General features: G+C 35.5%; 1 protein-coding gene across 1 annotated transcript; it reads right to left on the bottom strand.

The window, feature by feature from the left end:
- Positions 1 to 9: 9 nt before the first annotated feature.
- On the bottom strand, positions 10 to 14,934 carry LOC135595339 (uncharacterized). Its single transcript, XM_065086147.1, has 16 exons — positions 14,627 to 14,934; positions 12,333 to 12,378; positions 12,087 to 12,256; positions 11,829 to 11,946; positions 11,627 to 11,709; positions 11,445 to 11,504; positions 10,267 to 10,512; positions 8,445 to 8,541; positions 8,065 to 8,115; positions 7,883 to 7,963; positions 4,599 to 4,670; positions 3,343 to 3,405; positions 1,507 to 1,653; positions 707 to 764; positions 504 to 553; positions 10 to 373 (listed from the first exon to the last, which is right to left on the bottom strand). The coding sequence occupies exons 1-16, from the start codon at positions 14,725 to 14,727 to the stop codon at positions 290 to 292; spliced, it is 1,527 nt and encodes a 508-aa protein (XP_064942219.1). The 5' UTR covers positions 14,728 to 14,934; the 3' UTR covers positions 10 to 289.
- Positions 14,935 to 16,484: the final 1,550 nt, after the last annotated feature.

Here is a 16,484-nt window from a genome sequence, read left to right as displayed (position 1 = left end):
TCACTTGAGTTTATCTCAATTTTTTGTTTCTTAACCTTCTCCAAGAAAAACGTGGACGTACAGTATTGATCTTGAAAAGTTTCTTAGGATGTCAATAAATTATTACCAGGAAAGCCTGATGCCTTACTCAGCAGTTTAATTGGTCTTTTACCGAAGAAACTGCTGCTTCAGAAGTGCAAAGAGTGGTTGGGCAGGAACACAGCTTTGAGAATGGCTCCTCCACTCCAACTGCAATACAAGGATCAGCTTCGCCTTCCGTCTACCAGCCAAACCTGAATAATTGAATGCATCAGCCACAGTTGACTTCGGAGAATGCTCCTTCTGGGAAGCTGTTACACAATCTCCCGGCAGCCAATTCAATTCTTGTATTGTCCTGAAGCAAATGTGAAGGTCAGGTATTAACATTGTCATGATCAGATGTCGATCGGTTGGTAAGGCAAATGTATTTAGAGCAATACTGAAGCCATCACTTTTTATCTAGTAATCATGCTTAGATTAGGTACCTTCCCAACAAAACTTATGAGAGACTGGACCCTGGATTTCCGTTGGCATCCTACATTGTGCAACAACAATCAGTAGGAGAAGAATCGTATTCAAGATTTGAAAGCTGCTTAAGCCATCCAGATGTTAAGACACCGCTAATCAGTAGTTAGTTTTCTTTTAAAATTCTTAACATTGATGTATATGTAGGTGCAGATAGTCTCACCTATATAAACATCTGGGAATTCAAGGCATAACTTTGATATTGTTTGAGCAATTTCAACCTGCAAACAACAAGACAAGAAACAAGGATATTAATAGCTTGTTAGTTTTCAAGATTAAAAAGTAATGAAAAAAATCCAGTATACATTTAGAGAACACTCACCAGGTCAGGTTCTACAGAAATTCTATTAACTAAAATTGTTGATGAGGTAATTTGCCAAGTTTGAAAATAAGAATTCACACAATTGATGAACCCAAAAATAAATTTACTAATATAGAAATCATCTACTGTATTTCCAGTAATGGATGTCAATGCCATCCATGTGCTGGTTGGGAAAAGTACCTGGATTGGTCAACACAGAATGTGTCGGCACATTACTGGCACACCCCAGTACCAGTACATCATGCTGGACTGACACGTAGAGGGGCTTTAAGCGAGAGTAAATCATAGATTACACATGTTACATGATGGAACAGAGATAATTCACTTCCTAACTCAAGATGGTATGCCTCATAAACCTCATTTGTTTCCGAGCCAGCTTTGGCACGTAATGAGAACTTTACGATATATAGATGCATGTATACATGTACATTTGCAATTATACAAATTTATTAACAAAAAAAAAGGATATCAAGTTTAGGAGTTCACAATCCTTTTAAACATTCTGATCTGATTAATAAGAAGCTTAAGTTGCAACTTATAGCAGTGATGATACTCTATTGCATGTGTAGCAAAAATAAGAACTTACTTTTGTTTTAAGCAGTGCATTTATCAAATTACTAAAGCTGAAATATGATACATACATCAGAAAGCATGCTACTAAGATGCTTTGACACGAATGGCGCCAACTGCACTAATGGGGTATTAGGTAATTCAAGAAGACAATCCCATTGAGTTTCCAGTTCACAAACATTTGTTGCAGCAAGAATAATCACATTTTGACATTTGATCTGCAATAGAAGAAAATGAACACATGCTCAGGCAAAGAAAACTGCTTAACAAGCAGAAGATAACTTTAAAATAGTTAGATGCAAACACAAATATTCATACTGCTATGCCAAATAAAAAAAAGATATATGCATTTGAACAGTAGTACACATACAAGTTACTTATGGCACAGTGGGAATAAAGGAACTATCATCAATGATGTGCTACAACAAATTATGCTAGAAAACTTACAACCAATAAGCAATCAGATGAAGCCTGATAGAGTAGCATAGAGTAGAACAAATAGCAGTTTTACAAACAACATCATAGCTAATGTGGAGTTGAAGAGCACTTTCTACAGCAACACAATAGAATGCAGCAAACTTATACCAAAATAAGATTGAATAACACAATTAAATTGTAGAAACATATCTTGATTGGAAGAAGAAAAGGGCTAGCTCAGCTTGGTGGCTTTAATGCTGGTTAATCAAGAGATTTGCATGTATAACGAGAGATTTTCTTTCCCTTAATACTAAGGCATACCTGGATATATTACTGGACCTTCCAATTTACAGGTTACAAGCAATTCCTTTGTCAAGACTTGAAGAGGATTCCATTGGGCTCTGACCCAATCGTATACTGAAATTTCATTCATAAACTTTGCAGGAGGATGGAATTTATCATCATTACGATAGTTTCTGTGATAATCTGCATATAAGTAAATTGTCTTCGCTTCATACTGGAAATCAATAGACCTAACAACCTTCTTCTCTAGGAATTCTCACATCTAACTGTCATACTTGTTAAAAGGTATAGAAATGTAAAAGAACAAGAGACGAGGAAATTGGAAGAAGAAATTCATGAAGAAGAGCCTGTTGAAGGGTACAAAAATAAGAAAAAGAAAGTAAGGACAAGAAGGAAAAAGGAAATTTATAAAATATATTACCAGTAAACATTTATGGGAATAGAAAGTACATTGTTTCTCTTGTGCAATGTGCATCTTGATGATTTCTAATGATCCACCAAACAATCATAAAATATCTAGTAAATACTGGAATAGCCCTCAAATTATGTGCAATTTCATCAAATCTCTGCATATTGTATTCCATATGATGGGATACCAAATGGCCCATAAGGAGAATTAATTGGAAAAGAAATTCAGAGTTCCAACCGTGGAATTCAAACAATATTAAGGAAAAGAGATCATTTTTGTCACCTTCACCTGCTGGTTTGCATTAGAAAGAGCTTATAATATTTTTAAGCAAAAAATTCTCATTCTTTTGTTTATTTGGGTATTCGTCTTTTGTAACCTATTCAGGATGAACAATGTTATAGGATATTTTCTCGGATGACTCTAGACAGCTCCAAGCACACCATAATCAACTTGTACACCTTGTAATTCAGTTGCTCCTCCCCTTCTAATCACTTTCAGTTTCTACATTCTCATTTTCTCCTTTCAAACATCACCTCATGCAGAGGGCTTCATACTTGTTTATATCCATTCTTTAATGGTAAAAACAGGGTGAGGTCTTACTTATCCCTCTTTGCAAAGACAATACCAATTAAAATGTCAAGATAGATATATATTTGTAAACAGGTGTGAAGCTCATTTTCCATGTCAGTAAATGCAAGCTAGATTTCTGGAATTAATGTCAAACATAAATGTACGAGATAATTATCAACCAGCACAATTTATATGAAGATAGACATACCAATGGCAGAGGCAGCTTTTCATGTTGCAGCAACTCAGTTATGCCTTCAGGCAATAGAGCCATCTGGAAAAGGATGATAAAGTAAAGTTGACTGTTTTTTGGCAACAAATACTAATTAGCTAAACATCTAACATTATTTATCCAAACACTGACTGGAAGATCCATAAATGGAAAGATAAATTTACAAGCATCAAGTCAAGTACATGTGAGTAAAACTAGATCATCCATTGGAACTACAACATATTAAGCATGAAGAATGACAGGAAACCTGAGTATGGCATTAGTGGTAGAAATCCTTCTCTAAAGATTACGAACAAATCTCTAGCAGAAGAATTGTTATCTTGTCATGCAAACACTAATCGCTATTCAAAAGAAAATAATTTTTCCCTTGTATTTACTATTTACATTTCAACAGTGCAGATTGTGCAGTCAAGAATTACTAGTCAAATAAATGACTTAAGATTTAATTTAAGAGAATTCAATAGACAAAATTTTTTTCTTAGATGTACTTTAAGAGCAACAGAAAGCATATTTACTGACAATAACATCCATGCAAAATGTAAGAAATTAGGATTGTTCTCCATGTTTTACCATCATGAATGTAATAGGTGGTCATGAAATCATGTTGATAGTCAAATCAAAATGTGAGGGAAAACTTACAGGGAACTCTTACACATACAATAAAGGTGTACAGACACCATTAATTTTACTTTCAGTTTATGTGGTAAATGAAGTATCATGCCTTACACATCCTTTCCAAGTAGTGATTATAAACTAATACATTCTTTTCCCCAGTACACTCCTGTCGCAATTTCCAGCAAAATTAGGCACCATGTACGAGTACTGCTAGGTAAAACAAGATCGAGTATTAACAATTCTAAGACAATTAACATAAAACAATACACTGTTTCTATGAGTCAACATATGACCAATGTAAGTTTGACATTGGCAGAAGAAGCTTTCCTTTAAATTGAAAAAAATAACATAACTTAAACCCTCATCTGAGAGATCAAAATCTTCCAAGGCACCATGTGCCAATTGAGAGCTCAACCAAAATAAGTCTCTCAGTAAGAACAATGTCTAAATAAGTCCAGCATACTAGACTTGAGCAAACACCTCGACCAAATAACATGCAATAAAATTTTGTTAATGTAAAATTGTAAATAACCTCACATAAATATATTTAAATGTAATAACTAATAGCAGAAGTGATGAGACAAAAAAAAAGGCCAGATGCTCAAGTATTTATGCATCACCTCGTTTCGGTCACCAGTGCAGTGCTTTCCTATAAGATGCCTAAGATACTCCTCAAACTCTTCATCAGGAGCCTGACAACCAAAATAAAGATGAAAAATGTTTGCGTAAGAGCTATATGTAAACAACTGTCTCCTCAAGCAGACTGTCTCATTAAACAGAACTATCAAATTATACTACAAAATTAATAAGAATTATAATGCAGATTAAAAGGAATGAGGACTTTCAACACTACCATAAATCAGTAGTGCGAAATTTTTGCACAATATACAGTTATGCTAGGCCATAACCTACCTAGAAGTTATGATCGCAGATCACAGAGGTGCAAATTGAATCTACAACACTTAAAAAAGATTGAAATTCTAAATGATTTTACAAAATATAGATTTACCTAACTACATCAAATCCATTTCTCAACCTAATGATGAAATATAAGTTGATCTCTGACTAACCACTATGAGCATGTGGTGAAGAAATGAAAGCATGCAGAAGTAGACGAGTAATTGAACATGGTTGATTCATTTAAGTTGCCAGTTTTTTCGGAGATCAGATTAAAGAAGAGCATAGTTCTTGAAAACCTATAAGCTGAATAAGAAGAAAAAATAGTTTTGTTGAACTGTATAAATTGAAATGTTAACTGGTAGGATATGTACCAATTTAACTGGGAAAAGCTCATTGTGGCATCTTAATGACCAAACAAATGCATTGGTCCATTTTGAAGAACAAGCTAAGGAGGATTGCTACTCTGGGAAGTTAAGTACATACCAGTCTAAATACAAATAAAAATGAGAAATGACATGCAGTGACCTGGGGATCAACAGGACTCAATCAATGAACGAAGCTTTAGATGATCAGCAAGATCAACAGCCTAGTTTAAGGCAGATCAACAGAACAGATCAAGCAGGGCAAATTATTTTGCTGCAAAAAAAATACTGGTGAGAGAATAGGCAACCTCCCACAAAAAAGCATCAGAGCTTAAAATTTCCAGTTTTGGCATGCATTGGCACTGAAAGTTATTTTCTACAGCCAATTCCTCTGTAAAAGTATTGCCCAAAATTTGTGAGTACAACACAACGCTTAAGAAGACTATAGTAGAGACCCAGTGATATACAGATGGCTCTCTAAGGAGCATGAATCAAAATCATTGTTCGGCAGTGATACCAACCATCAATACTACTGGTATAATATTGGCATGGGTGGTATCTTGACACTTGATTTCAGAAGATGACCAGAGAGACTATAAAGTGGAGGGAGAGGAGGCAGCAGAGGAATAAGAAGCAAAGGTGCAGGAGAAAGAAGTGGTGGCAACACAAAAGGGAGGGGGAGATGGTGATGACAAGGCAGCAATGAAGAGGCAGGCGTGATAGCCACATGGCAGTGAGGAGGAGATGATGGCAGTTAGGCAGCAGCAGGGAGGTGGGAACAACAATGTGACAACGAAGAAGAGAAGACGGCAGCAAGGCAGCAGGGAGGAGGTGGTGATGGCGACAAGGCAGCAAGGAGGTGACGACAATGGTGATGCAACAAGAAAGAGATGGAGGAAGAGGGACGAGAGAGACTGAGAGAAAGAAGAAAGAGATAAGAGAAAAAGGGACAATTATGATAGCTATCAGAAACTTTAAAAAAGGATAACACAGTATGGATAAATGGATAATATATTAATCCTTGCTGAGAAGTGGCCAAAGTTGACCTCGTATTAGCCAATGCATGAGTTTTGAGAGTAACTGAAACTCTGGAATCACAGATAATGAGATGGAATACTGATCTGACATGGTATGGACATGCCATGATGGGAAACCTAAAAGAAATAGGACAAGATGCAGCTTTAATATAGCAAACTAAAAGATACCCTTTACATTTGGTGTATTATATGTCTAGCATCATACATGTGCAGGTTAACAACGAATGTGATGTGATCATGACATAGTAACAACTATGAGCTCCACTGACATTAATTAAGAAAGAGTTCTTATTCAACAACATGCTACTACTAAGTATAAAAAAGTGAAACGAAAAGTTTATCATGAAAGAAGACTCATTATTATTCTAATGTCCTCAATGCAAAAATAGCAACTTCAAATTCAAATATCCATCTCCACCATTAAAATTCAGCAGAGTATATAACAAAAGTACTCCCTGAACTATAGTGCTGATTTCAAATTGGTTTATACAATTCAATTTGTCTCAATCAAGTCCCAAAATTTTATTGGTCATTGTAAATTGTCTCAGTTTTCATTAAGGATTCTTGATGGAAGGCTAATGTGTAGGCCTAGTTTGCCCCAAAAAGCGGGAAAATTCTAACCAAAGATCTTCTTACTTTGTCTAGGATTCTTTTTTTATACACTATCCTCTCCATTATCATGATTACTTCTCCTCTTTTCATGTTTTCCTCCTTCCCACTTCCTAGAAATTGACATGAAATGTTTTGATTTGACTGATCCATAGTTTATGTTTCGGACACAGATGACTGCACTACAGATCAGCACTTCACCAATTCCTCTTGACAGAAACTAATGGTAGGACTTGATTGCAATGGATATTTAAGTTTAGGGACTCAATTGAAACACCTTGAAGTTTGGGCACTAATTTGAAATTGGACCTATCATTCAGGAATTATCTGTGTAATTTACCCAATACACATAAACAATGTCCTTACAAGATGAATCTAAGAAGAATTACCAAGAACCCCAAAACTATCCAATTTTTGAATAATTATTTGGAATATCTGATACTTCCTCAAGTAAAACAAATATATAGAAAAAGTATGTGACGAATATCGGCACTAAAACATGTTAAAAATCAGTATGACAAGCATTTTTAAGTAACGATTATTTGTAATTGAAAACTAATCAACTGCAGCAGATCACAATCTATTATCTCTAGCAAGTATTTAAATATAGAACCTCCAAAAGCATTTATCTTCTATTTCCACCTTCCAATCCATTTTATCTATAATTCTCCTTATCCTATAAATGCCACAGCTAATTATAAAACTCTACAACATGGTGATGGAGAAAAGTATAAAGATAGTACAATTTTATTGAAGCAATGCACCATAATTTTCACATATTCCATTCAGTAAGCTGCAAATTTTATCATAATAAAAGGGTAAATGATGTGTCAATAGTATTGACATCCAATTAATTAGATAAAACTCTATTCTTTTTGTGAAAGAGAACAAATAAAGTATTGCGATGGCAGGACTTTTCAAAAGGCAGTGCAGCACTATATAGTTTAAGTTTAGACTACACATTATTGGTTCACAGACAAATTCCCATCAACTGACCAGCCGAACTCCAAAAGCTTTTGCAACACCTGCTAATGAAACATCAGACTGCATAGGGCCAAATCCTCCAAACAAGAACACCTGCAAAAACAAGTTCAATGATCAATTCTACATAGACTTGGTGCTGAAAAAAAAACCTAGAAAAATTAATTCTAAGAGAGCTGAAGGCCACTGAAACAAACCAGGTCGTTTGTAAGCTTCCGTCGTTCAACTTCTTCAGCCACAGAATCAATCTGCATCAACAGAAATACCAAAATTGCCTCTTATAAAATGATTTTTATGCCAACATTCAAAAATAAGAATAAAAGAGAGGAACCACTTCAATATTTGTCATGGGATTATTTATCTGACCTAAAACTATTCCAAACTGCTTTTTTTTTTAAATAAAATAGTGCGTAAAAACAACAGACAACATTTGTTACTCGGATGACCAAATAATTGAGAAGTTGAACATTTACAAGAGCTAGGAAGAGAATCATGTTGTCTACATAATTTTGAAATTGAGACATACAGCATGAATTTATGAGAGTTAACAAATATCGTAATAGATAAGTTGCCTCACTTCATTCTGGACAACTGCCACATGAGTTACTTGCCAACCAATGCCATAGAGCTTTTTGCACAATGCTGCACTTAGTTTGTCCTCAGCAGTGCCAAACCTAAAAACAAATGTGCACCAACATAGTATCTCTTTAATATATAGAACAGAACTGCCAAAAGGTTCACTTCAGATGATTATATGCTAAATGTTGTAGAAAAATAAACAAGTAAAACATAATTATATATGAAAGCGATTATGTTTGGATATGTAGGTGCAAAAAAGTGTTCAGGTCTTGCCCTACACCAACAACTCTCCATTACCACCCTAGCCCTCTCTACATCACAATCTTCCAAATTCATCAGTTGATCTAACACCTATCCTTGATACGACCCGTCTAACCTACCCATTTGCTAACAATGTATCAGTCTTTCATTCTTTTTCCTCTTTTCATACCATCAGTTCCCACTGTATGCTGCCAAAATCCACAACAAAACACCAGTTCAAGACAAAGAGCACTACAATGACTTCTACATGTCAAGCAATGAGATTATTGTAAGGAAGCAACATCCACCCACAATAAATTGATTATGGGCCACAAAGGTAAACAAATAGGGTAATGGTTAAGCACTTAGTAGAGTTAAATGAATTTGAGTCAGTTCAGTTTGTAAATTATCTGTCCCTGAGTCAGTGAAGAAAAACTTAGTTCATGGTAGTCTCTATTTTAAGGATCAAGCAACTATTGAGATCATAACTTGATTGATAAGGTTATCCAATTTACAGAGTTCTAGAAAATCAGCCATCCTCAAGATATAAACATGATTTTCGCAAAAATTTAATTAAGAAAGAATAACTGATGGCCTCCCTTACTCTGGTTCTCCTGTGTCTATTTTCCTTCACCATATAATGATATGGATCTGCATGTATATGGGCCATGGAAGAGTGATGTTAAATGTAGCTTACAGAATCAAGGTAGATAACTAGAAACGCTTCAGGCTAGAGACAACAGATAAATTCCATAGGGCATTTTATAACACCCCATTCTTTGATCCTAACAATAAACAAATATCCCCAGCATCTGCGAGCAATGTCAGCAAGTGATGAACATAAAAACATAAAAACCACTATGGGAAAAGGAAGGCAATTGTAATTTTCATGTCAACTCTATCAACTATCTTCTGTTTGAGCTACAGTTAAAGCAAACTCTAGCATCAAAAACAGTGGTATAAGCCCCACGATACTTGAGTTTTGGCTTCATAAACAGCTTAAAATATTTAGGTTGTGCTCTAAGTCAAAAGGAGGGACAATCTCTATCATCCTTAGCTTGCGCTACATTCAAGTTGCAAAATTCTGCTGATTCTTACTTTGAATATTCATACAATACCAGTCATCCATCTCAACATCCTCAACTACGTTAATTTTCTGAATGTATTGTTTTCTAACAGTTCAAAATCTATTGTCTTATTGGTCTCCTGCAAGATTTTAAAAGGGCATCTTGTGGATACAAAGAACATGAAAAATATGTCTCCAAATCAGGAAAAACTTCACAATTTGCTTGAGGACGTTTTCATAAATAATGTGAAGAAGTTGTTCCACTTGCAGGGAATTCTGAAGGGCATTGTCACTAGAGGAAAGTAATAATTGCTAAGTTAAGATAACTCAAAGGGTCAAACTCAGTCTAGCAAAAGATGATTTTGATTGCCATAAAAAACATCAATAATTTGGGAAAGCATGGTAATAAAAGGACTTGTACAGAAAAATATCCAAAATATCTACTAGATTCTTTTTTTCAGAAAATCAGCAGTATTTGAAAACCTTTTAGTATGATAAACATGAGATGACTTACAGAATCTCATCACCTACAACAACAATTGATGCCGTGAAGAAACCACTTGACGTAACACTGATCACACCATTATTCGGAGAAGTACTATTACATTTCAGATGCATCTTCTTTGTTCTCCCAGCCCTTTCTAGCCTTCCATCCGAAAGCATATATGCAGGTTTAAAAGTCCCTTTAGCATTTAAAGAATCAGCAATGCTCAACAATGCATTCGGAACTGTGTCATATATGCTCCCAATGGAAGTATATCTAAATAAAAGTAATATTGTGTGTCAGTATGATAACAGAGTTAATCAAATGATAGAAAAAGATCAGACAAAGCAATGCTGCTATCATGCTAAGTCATTGTTAATCTATTGAGCAAAAGTAGAACTGCAGATACCAAATCTGATCATAGTTAATTACCTGGAGTGTGGAATGTTCTAGCTCATGGCAAAAAAATGCAAGTATGGAGTATGCCACTTAGCTTGCCTTGTGAAACATGGGTTAAACTAGCTGATTAATTACTTTGCATAATGGCATAACTTAAAGCACAACTTTTACTTAGTACATTAGACAAGATATTTTTTACTTAAGACAAACAAATTGGTAGGAAAGACCTGAAACCTATGAATTCTGAAATTACTGTTTGAGTATTGTTTGAAAGATCAATCTATAAAACCAAAGGACATCAAGAAGATTGGATTCTTAGTTTCAGCAAACAATCCAGTATTCCAATGACCATGAAACTGATCTTTCTGAAGATCACAAACCACTACATGTTGTCCAGACTCCAGACCATTCAAATAAGTGGGAAATTATAATTTAGAATTTATTAGTGACATATATATGTTGTGGAAGGTGATTACAAAAAGATGTTCAAAGCCTGTTTGCTAAAACCTTGAGAAATATGGCAAAAATATGAGCATAATCATTTGCATCAAAAGATGAGATGGCAGACAATGTTATTGATCGTGAGAAGCCAAGGAACAAGTCACATTAGACAAAAAGAAGGTTACAATATGTCAAAGGAACATGCACCAGAAAAAGAAAAAGAAAAGGATTACACAACATCAATGAGTTGGAGCTTTAATGGAACTCATGTACAGGACTATGAATGGGGAAAAAAAAATCTGTAGATTTATAACATAATGATACAATGCCAGAAAGCAAATGACAATATCAAACAATTTGCAGCTTACCCTTGATCATAAAGACTGCAGTACTGAACTTTGCAGGTTAAGATGAAGGCCCACACATCTCTGCCAGCGGCATATATAAAAAAAAGGAAAATTAAATGGTGTTTTTACTACTTCTTTGATATCAATTAGAAATGCCTTCAAAATTCAAATTACAGAAATAACTGGTTTAACTCAAGAAGAACCTGTAAGACCAGTCCAAGATAGGATTCACCCTCATAAAAGGGGGCCATCCAATTGAACTAGGGGAGAACTGCTCTTGACCAACCTGTGGGTACAAATTACTAACTTAGAATGATTATAAGTCTCATCTGCATTGTGGATTGATAGAATCATGATAGTAAATATAAATCATGGTTTATTTGACATTATTATGGAAAGATATACCGCATTAGGATCACCAATTCTGGTTCCAAGGAAAATAGCTTTGGTAGGTTTTTCCTTCAGCAGAGCCTCTAAGCCAGACTTAAAATCTGAGTGAATAGTTTCCAGTTGCAAACCATAACTATGCAAAGAAAAGAATGGCAAAAATCATAACTGAAGTTACAGTCTTGGACAAAAGTCATGCTTAAAAAAATTGTCACCTTAAAACAGTAAAACAATATGTTACATAACAAAAATCAAGGCAAGGAACAGCATGCTTACACAGTGGCAGTTTCATAAGTAAATGAATTAATCTCAGGGAAAGCACAAGGGCTCTCAAAATAGATGGTCCGAATAGGACAGTTTAGCACACTATCTGACAGGCTCCCATTTGAACATTCAGGTTTCCCTTTATGCAAATAATAGCCAGCTCGCAGTAAATGCAGCAAAACCTGCAACAGAAATACAATTGGGACCAGTGCTAAAATATATTTTAGACATAACAAAGATGTGTGTGAAAATATTTACAGTGGAGTCCTTTCCCCCATTAAAGCTGAAAGCTACCTGCTCAAACCTGTTAAGATGCAATTTTTAAGCAACTGTCAGTGCACTTGGCTTTCTCTCTAAGTTGTACAACTGGCATAATTGTTTAGAAACATGCTTCAGATGGCTCACCAATATCTCTCTTTCAAATTTAAAGATAAAGAAGGTGGCTCACCAAATCCTTTCGATGTCTAAAGATATGGAAGGTGTTTTCTCTCTCTAGCAACTTCACTGTCTGACATTTATCCATGGATAGTCATTTCATCAAATTTTCTGGAAGTTTTTAATTAGGTATGGTTCTATTTTTCTATTCATTGGTTCAAATAACATTGATCTAATGTACTTTAAGCTACTTCCAAGCAAAATAAACAATCTTCTGTCACAAAGTGACGCAAGTCTTCTCAACCCCTTCATAGTCAAATTACGAAAGGAGAGGGATGGTCTTACTATCTCACAAAGTCCTCACGGAAATAGATTTAGGTTCCTTGTTTTACTATTTTTGGTTTTATTTTCCTAGTTAGCTTAGGTTAATATTTCAGGGAGTGTCTAAACACCAATTATGAGTTTATTTGGTGTTGAAGAGTCCTGCTATGATTAAAGTACATGTTAGGCAAGCTGTTTAGTTATTAGTACGACTGAAGTACAGTTTAGTCAAGTGTTTTAGCTATCCATAGCCGTATTGGAGAGCTTTGGAGAACTCTTTAATGGGTTTTCGGTGAGTCACAAGATTGTAAAAAACAAAAAACTTTCTCCTGCAATACCTTTAAGTAGTTTATAAATACCATATTATAGAGTAGTTGTAAGCCCTTGGGAAATGGTTAACTAGTTATGTTCTTTACACAAAACTACATTATATCAGTTGTAAGATTTCTTTTTTTGTGCTCTCATTCATCCCTGAAGGGCATTTTCTTCTCATCAAACTGGAAAAGGCCCCGATAAGTGGGTCATATCTTGTCATTTAAGTATTAAAGCAAGTGATGATTTTCCAGCATTATCCATGTTCTTCTACAATGACATCTCCACAGCCAAGATAGCTATAATTGATACCATCATCAACAAGATGGATGAAAAATTAGGAAATGTTATAGACAACATGTTTTCGACTTTAATTAAAGAATTCATTGTAAAACTTGTGGCCATGATTAATAAGACAAGAAGGCTGCTCTAATACAACAAGATGTGGTGGAATTTTAACACCTACAATAATACATTATTCTCAGTGTAGCATGAAGGTTGCAGAGCCCACATATCAGTCCAGATAACTCACATAAGCATACTGAAAAGTTCAGCCTATAGGAATCACACAGCCAATTTCGTATTAGCAGTTGCTCATCCTTTCCCAAGCCATCCCGTAATCAACTACTGAAATGTCCTCATCAACTCTGCTTGCCTAATTTGACCATTAAATCAATTACCTTGGCACTGACATTTGACAATCAAGAGAAACAAAATCCCACGAAACAAGTTCAGGTGACTGATCTATTTTTTAGGAAACAGTGCTTGAATTCTAAAGAGCGACAGGGCGGGATTCATCTTTTATGATGACATCATCCCTCAGCATGTGAAGAAGAAAAAGAAGATGAGAAAGATGATTTAATCTAGTGACATGGTCCGACCCTTCACCTTAATTGTAAGATAAATGTCAAGAGCAGAGAATTGCTATGGAGCAATTGGAGCTGACTTGCACTGGTCATAAGAGTATCTATTGTGCACGTCTTAATATGGCTTCAGTATCAGTTGAGAAATTTGTGTAGTTATCAGGAGTTGTATTGAAGAGTTCAAAAGGTTTGTTTTGGTGGGTTTTTGAGGAGCGAGGAGATTACCACAAAAAAAAAAGCATTCCTTGTTAAGGCCTCTTAGTAGGAGGTATTGTGTCTATATGAATGGTCGAGCACATATCTTCTTTATGCAACAACAGCAAGCCGTAATGCCCCAACAACAATGTAGGGGTCAATGTACGAACTCGGATCATATCTAAATGTCGTTTATGCAATAGAATATTTACTTTTAACTTGTTGAATCTTGTTTCCTACTCACCAATTCATCGGTAGGAGGCCATGACAGAAATAGAACTTCTCCGACAGAAACCGAACATGGAGTCGAGGAAAAACCTAGGTTCGTAATGCTTCAGAGGAATCAATCACGGAATTGGGAGAAGAAATGAACCGCATCAAAAACTCACAGAAAACCCCCACAAAGAACGTCCGAACGCAAATCCCACCCGACGAAAAAAGCAACGAAGAAGAAGCCGAGAGGGGGGGGGGGAGCACGAATCTCACTCGTAGAGAGCGAAAGCCCTCTGGATCACATAGACGGCGTTCCGGTACTTGGTCTGCAGCCTCCGATCGCTGCCCTCCCTCACGGCGCGATCGATCTCCATAGCGATGCGACGAAGGAAGAGGCTGTTTCTTCTGGACCAGGGAATGGGCTCTACGGATACGATCCCACGAGTTTGGCGCCTAGTAGTGTCCAAGGAAGTTGGGCTAGAGAGAGAGGGCTAGTGGTTGAGTGGTCTGCGCTCGCTTGCGTACCTGAGGGGTTGCCGCCGAGCGAGCGACGAAGATTCCTCGATCCACTGCCATTTCCCCGAGCATATGCCGAGACGACCAAGATGTGACACTAATAACATGCCTTCCCACAAAAGCCAGAAAACCTTAATAATAATTGTAATAATAATAATAATAATATATATATATATAATGAGTTAAATTAGTTTGTAAAATGTGATTTCACGGTGTCAAATCTATTGTGCTGGTAATTTGGTGGTGCAGGAGAATGAACCTTGCAATTTGTGGATGGGCCAGGCCAGGCCAGGCCCATTTATCAATACATGTATACAAACATAATACATGTATTGATACATGTAAAATCATCCTTCGCATCAATACATGTATATAAACATAATGATCCCTTAATCATACTTACTATAAAAGCCCCTTGTTATATTCCAAACAATTATTTTCGACACTGATAAATCAAGTTATCCGATTTCTTGGAAAAGATATATATATATATCACAGAAAAAATCACTGATAAATCAATTATATTCCAAACATCTATAACTTATTTTTTTATGCTTATAGCACAGAAAAAAAATCATGAGACACTCACTAATTAACTGTATCCGTCGTCGCATAGGTGGGTGGGGTTTGTAGTAATCATGAACATGCTTTTGGGCTCAGCAAGGGATTGAACTTTGACAAGGAGGCATTGGTTTAGCAGAAAGATGAGATTGTTGGATGGATCCCATGGACGGATGACTAATAATTGGGAACTAAGCATCATTGCATCTGAGGGCATTAGTACTTGACAAGGTTCCATAGTGGTAATCATATTATTAAATTATTTATCGATATCATTAAAATAATAATAAATCGGTAGATGAGATATGGTTCATTAATTTATATTATTAGTTCATGGGTGACAGACTATATATATATATATATATATATATATATATATATATATATATATATATAAGAATAAAAATTATTAAATGAGATATATATATTTATATTTAACCATGTTATTAATAAAGCGCTAAGTAGGACACGATTACTTGGGGATTATATAGATGACATAGTACCGATGAAAATAGGTCTCACAAGATCATAATATGCTATATTGACAAGGAAGTTAATTTAATAAAATTATTTCTTCGAATCCAGTTAGGGAAAAATATCATTAATGTCCTTATTAGTATGACGTGACCCTGATCCATGTGCGTGGAGTTGTTTGAGATGGAAAATACCTTCTCTCGAGTTGTCACTTGAACAAATACCAAAATCGAGATATGCTTCCCGAGACGATCCCTCCGACTTTCAAGTTAGTCCAATGTTTATTTCTTTAGGTCTAAGTTCCTATATAAAGTTGAAGATATATTTTTATACTTGAAGATATGGAATGTTCCATAATGATTTCGTATGGGAGGTGATTTATAACCGACTCAAACTGCCCCTTGGGCTCCTAGTAATATTCCTATGAATATCATGTATAAGAGGCAATTTGTAATTTACTTAAACTACCCTAGACTTATGAGAATATTCTTATAAATATTCTATAGAGGGAGTAGTTAGTAACCGATCGAGTTACCTCTTGTACTCTTATCCACGCGGGTAAGAGGGTGTTGGGTCGTTT

This window comes from Musa acuminata, chromosome BXJ1-10 (genome assembly GCF_036884655.1).
Source record: "Musa acuminata AAA Group cultivar baxijiao chromosome BXJ1-10, Cavendish_Baxijiao_AAA, whole genome shotgun sequence".
In the NCBI taxonomy this organism is placed as follows: Eukaryota; Viridiplantae; Streptophyta; class Magnoliopsida; order Zingiberales; family Musaceae; genus Musa; species Musa acuminata.
Note: the sequence above shows the minus strand (reverse complement) of the source record. Positions and strands in the feature narration are given on the sequence as shown.

What these genes read in the sequence shown, in the direction of transcription:
- LOC135595339 (XM_065086147.1), bottom strand. Translation starts at nt 14,727, where the DNA reads ATGGAGATCGATCGCGCCGTGAGGGAGGGCAGCGATCGGAGGCTGCAG. An exon ending in ACTTATGAAACTGCCACTGT is followed by an intron (nt 11,947 to 12,086) that starts GTAAGCATGCTG and finishes TTCTTTGCATAG; the next exon opens with TTATGGTTTGCAACTGGAAA. An exon ending in AAGCTTTTGGAGTTCGGCTG is followed by an intron (nt 4,671 to 7,882) that starts GTCAGTTGATGG and finishes TTTGGTTGTCAG; the next exon opens with GCTCCTGATGAAGAGTTTGA.